Genomic DNA, 14,304 nt, shown 5'->3' with positions numbered 1-14,304 from the left:
TATATTTAGTGCCTAAATTTCTTATCATATGCTAATGAACAAATTTCAAATATAATATGTAACCTATAAAAGAATGTACATTCATTTCGAACGAGATTATGTCCTTGGATTCAAAAGCAAAATATGCCCACTTTATTGCTTATTCCAGTATTCTATTTGTAAAAGTTAAATAATTATAATTGTAAATGATTATGAAACAAAAGAAGTATATTTTTAAGAGTAAAGACTGAAGTAATCAAATTAACCAACAAATATAAATAGAATAACATATATTAACAATCTAATTAATTATTAAGTAATAAATTATAATAAAAAATTAGTTAAAAGTTACAACTTATACTAATTAAAACTAATAATGTTGTCATTAATAATTCAATTAAATAAGTATTAAAATTGTACTGGCATGATCATACGGTATTAAAATTGTATCATATGTATTGTTTTGATCATAGAGTGATCGAAACTCTAACACGGCATGGCCATAAACATCTTAGGACATTTTTGTTGTTGAATGTCAATGTCACTAGTGAAAGACAAAATTTGATTAGGGCAGGTAGTCCTTGTTGTAAGTGTATTCATATTTTCAACAAGGTCATGTCATTGGTGTATTACTCTTTGTATTAGTATGTCTTAAAAAGTTTCAAGTAGCTGAACGATGGACACAAGAATAAAAGTGAAGGTTTAAAATCTTGATGTTAGAACTTGTTCCTTGCTCTTGGCAACCTTTTTCCATATGCTAATGTTTACACCAGTGATTGATGGGACTTGATTCAATTGTTGAAGGGCAAGAAGAGCAGGATAAAGAAGAAAAGGACAAGAAGAGGCAATGAGATAATAAGATGCATAGCTGCTCGTTGAATCATCTGTTTTTCTATGAATCATCTGTTTTTCTATTAAGCTGAAGTTTCTTTCTGTTCTATCATTAACCCACCATCCCTGGACAATAGTTAAAGTCACCATAACTTCCTTGATGCTTGTTCGCTGAGATCATCACCTTCCATCACTGTGCAACGTGGTTAGATCATCGCCTTCATGCAATGTGGTTTAGTTGGTGTCTCAAGATGGTGCCTTATTTAGGTTCTGATTCATGTTTGTTTGGAAGAGAATGGGATCGAAAAACTGTGGCAATCATTGACAATGTTAGAAATGCAAGTAGGTGAGTATCCTTCAACATTGATTGGTTGAACTCTAGGAAATCAAAAAATATATTTGAGATTGATTTCTTGACCTTTAGGAAGAAACTATACTTAACGGTAGATGAGCAACATTCATCAATCTATTTAATTTTTCAGCAGTGACTACTGCGCTCCTTGAAATAGTTGCATACTGTAGAAAATGCAGAAAACCTGAAGCTATTTAAGGATTCTAGCTTTAAATTATGAACATGATTATTTGGACTCGAGAGATTTAAACAGAGATTCAACAAAAATAATAATTGACTTGTGAATATTGATGAACAATGTAGCTATCCTTAATCTTGGTTACCTCACACGATGGATACATGATGTTTGTGAGTAGTGATTGGTGCATACCTATGAGTTTTGTAGATACAATTGATACCTGAGAATTGCATCACCATGCCACAATTAGAATTAGTCTAATGATTGATTGATTATGTTTAGAGGTAAATTCCGTTGCTTGATGATTCTTGTTTTATGGTAGATTGCCACCTAGAATTTCATCATGAGAAGAAGAATGATGATGAAGATGTTTGGAGGTAGACTTACCATGGGTAGGGTTTGAACCCAAATCCAGTGCTGAACCTTAATCGGGTCAACGGGTTAGTTACTTGTTGACCCACTTTGATAAGCCAAAATCGTAACTAGCCCATAAGGTTCTAGCTTGGAATGATAATTGATCAGATTTGGATTCCAAATCCTCTCTTTCCATTCCCATTTCTTATATTCATCCTCATCCCCATACCCTACCCAAATATCCTATTACTACTTACAATTGCATTTTTTTTCAAATTTAAATTATTTTGATGAAACTATGGATATTTACTAAATTAAAAAAAACAATAAGAAAAAATTATAATTTAATCATGTATTTGGGTCGGGTATGGGTAGGATTCTATCAGACCCTCCATACCCGATTATCTGATTATTTAATCGGTTCAAACAAATCCCTCCATACCCTCCTCCATTTGGGTTAGTATTGGATCCTCCACATGGTTCGGAGGAAATTGCCATCTCTAGTTCTAGCTCGTAATTAATCATGAACCAGTGGTTTGACATGCTAGTCCACACATTTTTTTATGTATATTGAAAATTTGATTGTTTTCGATCTATTGCTATGATTAAATGATCATTTTTCTCCAAATACTATAAATAATTATTTCATTTCATTGTTTTTACATCTTCTCTGCTCGTCTCTCAATTTTGAAATCTTAATTGTCTTCAACTCTTCAATTCAAATGGAAGGAAGTTCATCTCGGTGTCAAAAGGGCTAGGATATAACAATTTCGAACTTGAATTTCAATGATATTGAATTTATTGATGATGAACTAGTCATTCCGATAGCCAAGATACAAAAATGTTATAAAACTTCCACAGTTCGAGAAATTCCATCTTTAAAATCATATTATTTTACTATACATTTTGAGAAAATTTCTCTTGTCCATCTTCCATCCAGAGAAATGTGTGCAAAATGTAAGTATTATAATACATTTTATAAATTGGAGTGACGGTTATGGATCATTGAAATGACATGTTAAAATCAAGCATCCGATTGAGTTTAGAGTCGATCATCACAATTATTCATATTTTCATTGACTAATGAAGGCACCGACTCTAAGTTATTTAAACATTCTTATTTTAAATTAAGAGAATTGATAGCTAGATTTATTTCTATTGAATATCTTTCTTTTAGTTTTGGTTTTAAATGCACATTTAAGGATTTTTATCAAAAATTACTTAATCTAGCTGCAAAATGTGTTACCCGAACCACACTTGCAGATTTAAAAAATTAGTAAGACAAAGAAAAAAAATTAATTAAAGAATTTAATAAATTAAATAATAAGGTATCTTTATGTTTCCATAGAGTGATTGTTGGGTGTGACTTGCCACTACATTGACAACTCTTAGTCAATCAAAAAACGTTTACCAGCATATTGAGTGTTTGATGAAGCACACGTTACTTGCAACATATCTCAATTGATGTGCCTAATTTTAGAAGGATTTAGATAACTTCTAAAACATTTTCTGTGTAATTTGTTAATGCTAATTCAAGTACTATAAGTATTTAAGAACTTAAAATTGTATCTGAACCACTATTAGTGGTTTATATTGATATATTCAATATATATGTCATGTTTTAAATTTATGCGCTAAAGATGAATTTAAAATATCAGAAAATCAAATTAAATCAATTAAAATTGCTATTTCTTATTTGTGGTCATTAGTATATACTAAATAATGGGGTAAATTTTTGTAATTCCATGTGATGTACAAATACATTGGAATTTAATGTATAAATTATTATAAAATTCATTTAATTATTATATTATATATATATATATATATATATATATATATATATATATATATATATTTGGATAAAATGCTAATAATATCGAATTATATTTATTTTCATACCAATGGAACATATTTAGTCATATTTATGAAATTTTAAAAATATTTAATGATGCATTTAAATAATTATGTGGTCTTTATTATCCTACTTATTTAGTTGTAATGAAGTTTTGTAACATAACTTTAATTTTAAATATATATATCATGAATGATTTTTTTTTTTAAAATTTTTGTGAGTTTGTAATGAAGCCAAAATTGGTAAGCTATTTTTATTATATTCATGATATTTATTTAGTTGTATTTGTTTTTGATCTTGGACTTAATTTAGATAATTTGTATGAAATATTAGTTATGTATTATGATGCTTTATTATCATTTAAAGATTCTTCTCTCCGATCCTGCTTTTAGTATACAAATTGCTAAAAATAATTTATCTAATATTTACAAAAATTATAATTTAAAATATGGATTAGAAGCTAATGAGGTTGAAACATAGAGTATTATAGTAGCAATAATTTAAAATTCATGAAAGCACAACTTTTATTACTAGAAGAGACGAAATGTCCACGAGGATCCTTAAGTTTTACAATTTCTTTTGATTTCATAACAAGCTGGATTTTAGTATTTAATGATAGTGGTCGCAATAGACCCAAAGTTTTATCATCCTCTCTATCATACCAAAGGAGATTTTAGCTTCTTTGGTGTCAACCATTGATGTAGAATTAACATTTTGTCTTCAACTCTTTGGAAGCTTAATCACTACTTGATAATTAGATAATAACGGCAAAAAAAAAGTACAATAAATGCAACTTTTCAAAGGACAAGATAGAAGTTGTTGATATTAAAGGAACTATCACTACGAATTGAGAAATGGAAGTGAGTAAACCACTTCACTTCTTAAGGTAATAAGGGTGGATTTTGATTCCTCTATACCCTAAGAGGATATGTAGACAACTTAAATAAGCTCAAACCTTTTTTTCTTCTTTTAAATTTATAAAAAATTTATTTTTTAATTAAAATATAAATAATAATCTTGAATTGAACCATAAACTGACCCTCAACTGTAGCCGCCTTTGAAGGTAAAAATCGAGATTTTTCGAACTGTCAAATCCATAATTTGGAATTATCAAATCATTGGTTTCGAATCATGGTTGGGTCTATTTGGAGGTGGATGGCCTCTTATTTTCATTTGAAGCAATTATAGTCATAATTAATACATGAATTGACAAAGTTTACAAGATTATGCAACCTAAAGATGAAGTAGTTACAATTATTTTGAATTATTTAAACAAGTTGTTATGGCTCGAGGTGTTAAGTTGTGTCGGTTGCCTATAGACACTGAGATGCTTCGACATCACATAGGCTCACTATGGAATAAAAAAATTGTGGCTAGCTAACACCCACCCTGACACCCACTGCATGGAGAGAAGATCATGACGGAGAGAATTCAAAGAGAATGAAGAGAAGAGAAACTTAAGGGAACTATTGATGTGATGATAAACGTGGTGATAGAAGGTGAGGGTATAATATCATTTGCGATTAGCGAGCATGAAGAGGAGAGTGATTGGTATAGGGGAATAGTTCACAAGAGAGAAAAAGAATGATGAGAAGGAGAAAGGACAAATATAATTTTAAATTCTTAAAAAGTAATTTTAAATTGGATAAATTAAATTGAAATTGACTTGAACCTACGTATTCATGTCTATATAATGATCATCACTTAATCTTAAATTAACTTTTACTCAATTTAAAAACTCAAAATATTAATTTGATATAATTTAATTAATTATCTAAAAAATAACTTAACTTCTAAAAATTTAAATAAGCTAAATTATTTAATATTAGTGATTTTTTTAACGTTCTAACTTTTATAATGTCAAGAGAGATTAAAAGAAATGTGATTACTTAAGAGAACTAAAATTGAGCAAGATAATGTCAAGCTCTTCTTATATGTCTTTTCTAAGCTTTCATTCAAAATTTAAAAATTTATTTAATGAGATTAAGAAAATTATTTATTTATTTATTTACATTTATTTTATTGAAAATATATGATGATGGGAATAGGTGTACATTAATCATAACAAATTATTTTTTTAAAAAAAGCTCAATCCAATACAATTTGATAGAAAAAAATTGAAAAAAATATTAAATCTTTTTTTTTTTTCAAGTTTGATTGACTGAATCGAATTTCTATTTTTCATTTTTTTAAAATTTTGTTCTTGTAAAATTGAATAAATTTAATTTAAAATTAAAATATACATCAGTATTAATTAAAAGACATTTACAGATTATAACAAGTAAATAAAGTAAAAAATTAAAATTTAATTGGTTACTAATATTTTTTAAAGACGGAGGTAATAAAATTTATTAATAAATATCAATAGAAAACCAAAATATATTATTTTATATTAACTATCTTATTAATTATTATATAAATAATTAATTATAATAAAATGTTAATTAAAAGTCATAATTTATGAATCATATTATTATTAATTATTTAATTAAATAATTACTGAAACAGGCTACCATCACACAACATTAGCGAAATCGAATTGTTCCGGCCAAAGATGGGCTCTGTCACTGTGTCATAGGTTTTAAATTTTAAATCTTGGTTAAGTGGTTTTCTATAACATAAGGAGATGAAAAGACAGACTCAAACCAGATTCTTCTTAGTAGCTGTGGCTTTATTGAAACCCATTTTGCCTGCTGTATTGTTCTCTGCATTTGTAGTCTAGTTTTAGTAGTATGCTTCTTGACATCAACCTCGAGAAGCCAAACCCCTTCTGGTCATCTATGTTGATGCTCATGCAACTGAACTAGCAAACAGATGAATGGACAAAAGGAATAATTCCAGATCTAATGAAGTTTTAGAATTTTGTTGTTTCTGTAAAGCTCAATTTCCACACTAACAAGTCCCCATGAAATATTCTGAAATTGTAATTGATTTATTCACTAGAGGATGAAACATTTTTGTTTTGAAGGGGTTTTTAAAGTTTAAAACTTTAAATTGAAATTGGCAGATTACCAATGCGTTTCTTCACTTAATTGCAGTTATTGGCTTAGCTGATATCTCTTTTATATCCAACTGTTTTTTGTTTAGTCTTTTCAATGAAATAATATGACTGCAGGTTCGTGTCTCAACTAATGCTGAGGGAAAAGGTGCTCGAGGTCTCTTATGGCATCATGTCAGCTGTTTCATCACTATGTCTCCATCAAGCAGTATAGAAAAAGTTTTAGGGTGGGACAGCCTTTCCCCTCAAGATAAAGAAGCTGTTTCTGCACTTTATAAAAGGGAGAAATCTAAACATATAGAAGGCAGTAAGATATTATCAATTCGTAATTCTAGTACAATTTGTCAAATAACTGTTAGTTTACTCTTAATTTTTCCTCCTTTTAGTATTATTTGATTATGTCCTATAATTCATCAGATCAAGCAACTTCACAAGGTGCAAAGAGGAAGACTGCCGGGTCAAACAATCAGAAACCAAAAGTTCTCAAGGTTGATCTAAACAATTCATCAGACAGAGGACCAAGCAAAGGAAACAAAGTGCCTGATTATGATAATTCTGACACCATGGAACTGGACAATAGATTGGAAATGCAGAGCAAGCTGTTGTGGGATATAAAAGATGAGCTTAAAAAGGAGGTGAGTGTGGCTGAGCTGCGGGAGATGCTTGAAGCAAATGAACAGGATTCAAAAGGATCTGAACATGATCTCCGAGATCGTTGGTTAGTTTTCATCATTTTCTGTAATTGTTTGCAAGTTTTTCTTGACATGGTACTTCTTGATTCATTAAATTTGAAAATGAGATCAAAGTTTTCTCACAATTATGTTTTAATTGTCTATTTAAAGTATATAACTAACTGAATTAGTGACACTTTCTGAGTAGCTAAATTGTGGATAGTTTTCTTTGGTTCTTGCTTTTCTTTAAGAAAGTTCTTGGGGGTTGATTTCTTGTATGTGCTCATCAGTTTTCTCTTAAATTAACAATAATTCAGTTACTTCACCGTTTTCTTTTGATCTTGTTGCTGGGAACGTTGAGCCTTGATTATTTTACACAAAGGCTACCTGCATCAGTCTATTCTAGTAATATAGTAAACCTGGTGTCCCTCTATAATTAAGTAAAGATTATTATTTTAAAGTCATTTCCTTCATTATTTGTCTACAAGTGGGTTTGCTTACAATTTAATCACCGAGTCTTGAATGTTCTTCACATGCCTGTTGTCCCTGGCCTTATTCTTTTCTGTGATTGAATGAAATGATTTTTATATCTAATTATTTTATTTTTGATGATTTACCTTGCAAATTCTGTTATTAACATGGAAAAAATGCCACACTACCAACCTGACATTATGCATTATTCAACTTGGAGAATTATGTTGCATTCTGTTTTGGTTTGCATCCTGATCTTCCTGTCCCTGCTTCCTTGATGCTCTCTAGCTATAAAGTTTTTGATTGTTTTGTGTTGACACTTGGCATGACTTAAAGCATATGCTGAGAGGATTTGAGATGGTTTTAAATATCTCATACGTCAGTGTAACTATAAAGGTGTATTATGGACTATAAAGTATATAGTAGTACTTTAAAAAATATTTACAAATATTATTAATTAAGTAATACTAATTAACAATGAATTAATTAACTTTAAAACATATAGTTACAATTTACTTAAGTTGAACGCTAAATTGAATTAACCTAGAAAATATAAATTAGTAAAGTTTGTTATATATCAAGGTCCATTGTGTAAAACTATAATTTAGATACATAACTATAGGTTTAAAGTATTATTACTTTTTATTATGAGTATTATAAGTATTATATATATGATTAAATATTTTTTTAATAATCTAAATTACTTTGTTACTTTATGATTTTTTAGTTTGGTCAAATTATATGTACGAATTTGTTAATACATGATGTTGTGTAAGTTGATAAGCTATTTAGTCTATGTATAGTCACAAATTAAAATCTTGCATTGTGGTGGTCAACATGATAGATTTTTCATTCTGCTCCCATACTAAGACGTGGAAAGATTGTTAGTGACACATATTTATTGAATAAGAAGTGGGGGAGGGAGAGAGAGCGAGATCAAGATTGAAAGAGAGTGTCACGCCCCATGTAGTCTGTCAGAAGAAATTTTGACAGCATCTCCTCTGTACGGGTGACAATATGAAACTATACTACATGCCCTCAGGGCCACATATACCTCGGCCAACACGACCGAAATAATAATATAAAATACAACAACAAACTACGTAGTTTATATCAAAACAACCTCCGACTGTCATCACAATACAAAAGGAATCGAAAACAACATCTAAAGTTATCTCTTCTGCCGATCGGTAGGCGCGTAGCAAAACATAACAAATACAAATCCACCAAACAAGCAAAAACCCAACTAGTACAATACTTAAAGACAAACCACATAAAATTCAGAGTGCAAAACCAATACAAGTCTGAAACATGACTCTAAGCAAATAAACGGAAACCAAAAGACCCAAGCGAAAATCCTTATGGCATGGGGACTAGCAACTGGAACCTCCTGACGGCTTCAACCTGAAATAAGAATAATCAACGGGGTGAGTTCAAGAACTCAGCGGAGACCGGATAGACATGCATAATAAGATATAACTAATAGTAATAATTATGCGGTACAGTTTCCTGAACAATAAAAGGAAATGCAAACTGGAAAGGGCTGAAGAAAACTGTACTCACCAGAACTTCCTATTTGATTATAAAGGGTCGTCAGATCAGATACAAAATGTCACTTGTATGCATGTTAAACATATGCAACCCAAACAAATGCAACATCCACAATGCAACAAACACAAACAATAAATGCAATCTATGCATATGGTGCAAAAATGACATGTCACCCCTGACGCTAGTCAGCCATCTCACACGCGATGGTGAGACCGAGTGGGTAGGGCTATGACAACTGTGCACTCTGCCATCACTGCTACTGAGTGATCGAGTGGACAGGATATTGTCGGAATACACCTATTCTCCTACCCCAAGCATAGTGGGGGAGTTTAAGTTCTTATCTCCCTGTATCATAGGGGAGGGATCCCTGCCCGCTACACGCTGCAGTCATTGCTACTCAAGAGCGGACCAACGGAGTCCGGACAGATCAAACTGCATACACCTGCCTGATGTACCACTAACTCATGAGTGGTTGGGTATGCAGATCATGTAACTGGTGATGCGCTCAACAATAATGGAGCCGACCATCGCCAGCATGCAATCATGCAAGATGGTGCATGACACTAAACATGTGGATCTAGATAGTATACACCTCCATATAACAGGTACCCAAAAAAGAAATAAAACCATGCAATGATCTAGGAATCATAACCCTAAGTACAAGATCAGATATGACAAATAACAAGTCTACTACAAAGTAGGTCAATGTATGCCACTATTTCTACGAGCAGGAGTACACATGGCAGCAATCACGAGAATATAAGTAGCAATGGATAATAGATAGGAATATAGGTAGACAACAAGAACCAGATAGTGACATATTAAGCAGACACAAACATAATCATTACTACTAGCAATAAACTACTATGCATATCTAAAAATGACTATATTAAGGAGATAAGTCAGAGGTATCTATCTCAAATAGAAGATCGAATCAAACCAAATCCGACGTCGAGACGCTCGTCTCAAATCAGAGTCCTGCATCAATCAATATATATATATATATATATATATATATATATATATATATATATATATATATTATTTAGTTAATTTCATATGAATTTAAATAGCTAAATAAAATCCCCAAAACTAATTTAGGGAAAACCCTAATCGACATACACATCAATTTACCTAAATTAAATCCAACGGTTAATTAGGGTTAGTTACCTTAACCCTAATTATTCCATTAAATTAAAATCTAAACCTAATTAATCTAGTATAATTCATTCCTAACATATCTACTAAATAACCTAACCACACATGAACAACTAACCATATTCATATCAATCCATGTTCTACAGTAAGATCAAAAGCCCTACACCTTTCAGAACCGCAACTGCTCAGTGAAGAAAAAGAATGCTATCATAAGGTTGCTGTCGAAAACAAAGATGGAGTTGCTACTGGAAACCAGAAACAGTTAGCACATACAATCCTATCTGAAATTGAATCAAGATTTCCACCATCAAAGACTAACATATCTTACCCTAAGCTTGTGCCGGCAGATTTCTCTCTAACGGAAACTTGGAAACTTCAATGTTGCTGTGGTGGGGTGCTACGGCAAAGAAGGACATCAACCACACTAGGGTACCAACTCAAAGGGAATCGGAAGGAAAAGCAAGATCAGTGGTGACACCTGGTTGGGGATCGTGGCTTGCTCTAGTGAAGAGGGGATTGGCTGAAAGCTAGGGCAAAAGGGAATTCGCTCGTGAGATGGGCTGGCTACGATCCCTGACGATCCCTCACAGCAGATGGTTGGATCAGGGCAAGAGAACCGGAGAGGTGGCGCTCGGGTGGCTCTCGTCCGCCGGCAGTAAGCTCCCAGGCGATCGAGAGGCGTCGACGAGGTTGGGCAGAGACGACGCAGCAAGAGAAGGGAGAGAGCAAGGCAATGCAAAGGAAAAGAAGAGGCTTGGCGTCGCGCGCGATAAAGGGGAGGCTGAGACGGTGTCGAAGCTAGGGCAGAGGAGGAGGGTTCGACGTCGCGTGAAGAGGGAGATCGGGAATGAACAGGTTTGGGAGTCGGCGTAGATGGTGAGGAGAAAAATAAAAAGAAATTATATATATAAGGTTTTGCTTAATCAGACCCTAAGTACATTCCTCAATTAACTCCCCCTTTTTGGGTATTCCAAACAGACTTTTCCCAAGTCCAATAATTCATTCCCTTAACATACGCCATACGAGCTCTGATTAAATTCCAGAAAATTTTTAAAAATTTTTAAAAATTCCCGTAAGGTTATTCCTCAAATAACTTTAGTATTTTATTAATGTTTTAGGTGCCGTAGAGGTTACCTGCCATAGCTTGATCCACTTTGATGTTGCAAGAGAGAGGGCGTGTTAGGCACAAGAGAGAGTTGTCAACTCTAGCATTGTGAGAGATGGTGTGAGAGAGTAGGTAGTAATAGAGTTAGTGTCGTGTGAGAGAGGCATAAACGTATACGAGAGAAAGGAATATGAGAGATTTAAAATAAATAAATTAGGATTTTATCCTAGAACTTTTTTTAATTGAAATGGAAAATACGATTAAACAAGGTCTAAATCATAAGTTTAGTTCGATCCTAATTTGATTAAATCGAGACCAAATTAAACCTACTCAAACTAGATGATTAGCCTATCCAAATAACTCAACCACGCCCCAATTCCACTCTGATTGAGTTCTCTAAAACCTATTAATTAGTTTGGTCAACCTAAATAACTTGCCTAAATAACTAATAAAATAGCAATGAAAATTTTAGTTGAAAGAAAAACACAATGTAATAATAGTTCTTATTGTTTTAAAATGATAAACACTCAATTTCAATATTTTTAATTAGCTTATAGTGGAATCACATTTTCATGTATCTTTTTGGGTGTTGTCAATCGTATATTATGCTAAATGAAAAAAATAAAAATTATGCTATCTTACCAATACATGGATTAGGCACTACAAACAATAAATGTAAATTGTGTTTTGGGATGGTCTTTTATGTTTTGAAACTATTTATGTTGAAGAGCATAATTTCAAATTTTGAGCCGTGCCAGTCTACACGGGCGGAATTTATCATTCTGCATCGGCATCACTGGTAAAGGGTGGAGCCTCTCATGGCAGCCTCGTTGAGGCCTCGCCTCGGTGTAAGGTCTCGTGCGAGGTTTGCAGTAGAGGCTTTGTGGAAGCCGCCTCACGCAGCCTCTACGTGAGACCTCGAGCTTGGCGAGGCCTCCATGCGAGCTTCGCATGAGACCTCGCGTCTAGGTGAGGCCTTCGTGCCGCCTCGCTGCATCACACGAGGCCACTAGCAGATTAATTTTCTCGGCATTTTTTCCACTTTCTTATTTCAATTTATTTTTAACTATTAAATTTTTTAATTATTAATTCTTTTCTTTTCTTTTTATTATTAAATTCAATGATTGAAATTTCCTTCTTTATGAATTTCGTTCCCTCCATCCGTCCACAAAGATAAATATAGAAATTAAGAGCAGAAAAAAATACTTTTTTTAAATATAGAAAAACATTAAATATAATATATTTTTTAAATACTACAATAAATTTAAATTTAATTTAAAGCAAATTAAATTAAATTAAATTTAAACCTATTTATTCCTAATTATCATATCTACTTGGGTGGTCAGGTGGATTCCAATTAACCCTAAATTGACTTTTACTCAATTTTAATTTTTCAAATATTGACATAATTAATTATTTATTTTTAAAAATTATTTAAGATATAAAATTTTAAATAAGATAAAATTTGGTATTTATTTATTTTTTATATGTTGTAACTTTTATAATGTCAATAGAGATCGAGGATTAAAGTCACCCTTCAAGAATTATAATATATATAAAGAAATGTTATGCTACGCACCGCACGCTGCGCATTTGTGCATGACTGTGCGGTGCCCAACATTTTTTTTTTAAATTTTTGTTTATTTTTGTAAGCTCCCAGTAATACTATAAAACAAAAGAGACAAAATAAATTAATATTAATATTTGTATCTTTTTAAATGACAACAACAATTAGACTAATAGTCAACCATGTTTAGTAGAATGATGGACAATATATTTTTAACTAATTTTCAAAAGAAAAAAAAAGAGACAGAATCAGGCTTCTGTTTTTTCTGTTTTGATCTCATTTTGCAAAAGTAATATTTTTGTTAATACAAGTATTAATTTAGATGAATTCAAATTTGGCACGCGTCAAATTTTGAATGTAGAATAACATCTTATGCTTGACAATACATTTTCTTTAGTAAGATGGTGAGTTTCAATTCCCTACAAAGGAAACAAATAGAATTAATTATCCACTTTCATCTCAATAAAGAAAGCAAGTAAAAGAATATTTTTTAAAAAATTATATTGGTTATTGAAATCTAAAGATAATATGAGATATAATGTGCACACTTGACGTTGATAAAAGTAAATAAGTACCGAAATTGTATCAATACTATGATATGGAACCAAAATTGTATTTTTCTGATCAAAGATCGAAACTTTAGCACGGTTTGAGATTTTAACTATACATATAAAATATTTTATTCAATAAAAGAAGCAGAGATGCCACCTCCCCTTTGTTGAAGATTTTCTGCTTCTGTACCTACTTTTTCACTATTGATGTGTGGATCTTCATTAGGTATGTCTTATCTTCTCTTTCTAGATTTAGTCAATTCCACTTATGCCGGTTGACAAGAGAAACTCATTGGGTATATCGTCATGGGCTATTTTGTGTTGACACATGTGGCACAACTGCAAGAAAGTCCGTGCTGGTACAATATTGGTTTCATCCAGAGGTCTCAACACTTTAAACCATGTAATTGTTGCATGCTACATTCAATTGTTTGGAAATTTCAATGTGTTGTGATATAAGAAAACAAACTGTTCTCATCAAAGAACGAGAGGATTGTACCGACTTAATTACTTAGTATATGCTGGATAGACCAAGATATCAGTAATTAGAAACTTAGGATTTAGTCCTGTACATTGCCATTCTAGTAAAATTCTTTCACCAGCTTGTTATTCAGGTTTCAGTACTTAGTAGGCACATGGAAGTCTGCCTATAATTTCTTTCACTGTTTTCTGACATAAAAGTG

The 14,304-nt window shown here is 31.8% G+C and overlaps 1 protein-coding gene across 2 annotated transcripts in view; it reads left to right on the top strand.

Annotated features, from left to right (window-relative positions):
- Positions 1-14,304, top strand: part of LOC122047422 (poly [ADP-ribose] polymerase 1-like) — a 57,424-nt gene that overhangs the window by 18,103 nt on the left and 25,017 nt on the right. For both annotated transcript variants that reach the window (XM_042608710.1, XM_042608711.1), the window contains exons 4-5: positions 6,665-6,854; positions 6,965-7,265. In XM_042608710.1, the coding sequence (XP_042464644.1) occupies positions 6,665-6,854; positions 6,965-7,265 (491 nt within the window). The remainder of the gene's footprint in view (positions 1-6,664; positions 6,855-6,964; positions 7,266-14,304) is intronic.

This window comes from Zingiber officinale, chromosome 2B, assembly GCF_018446385.1.
Source record: "Zingiber officinale cultivar Zhangliang chromosome 2B, Zo_v1.1, whole genome shotgun sequence".
Taxonomy (NCBI): domain Eukaryota; kingdom Viridiplantae; phylum Streptophyta; class Magnoliopsida; order Zingiberales; family Zingiberaceae; genus Zingiber; species Zingiber officinale.
Note: the sequence above shows the minus strand (reverse complement) of the source record. Positions and strands in the feature narration are given on the sequence as shown.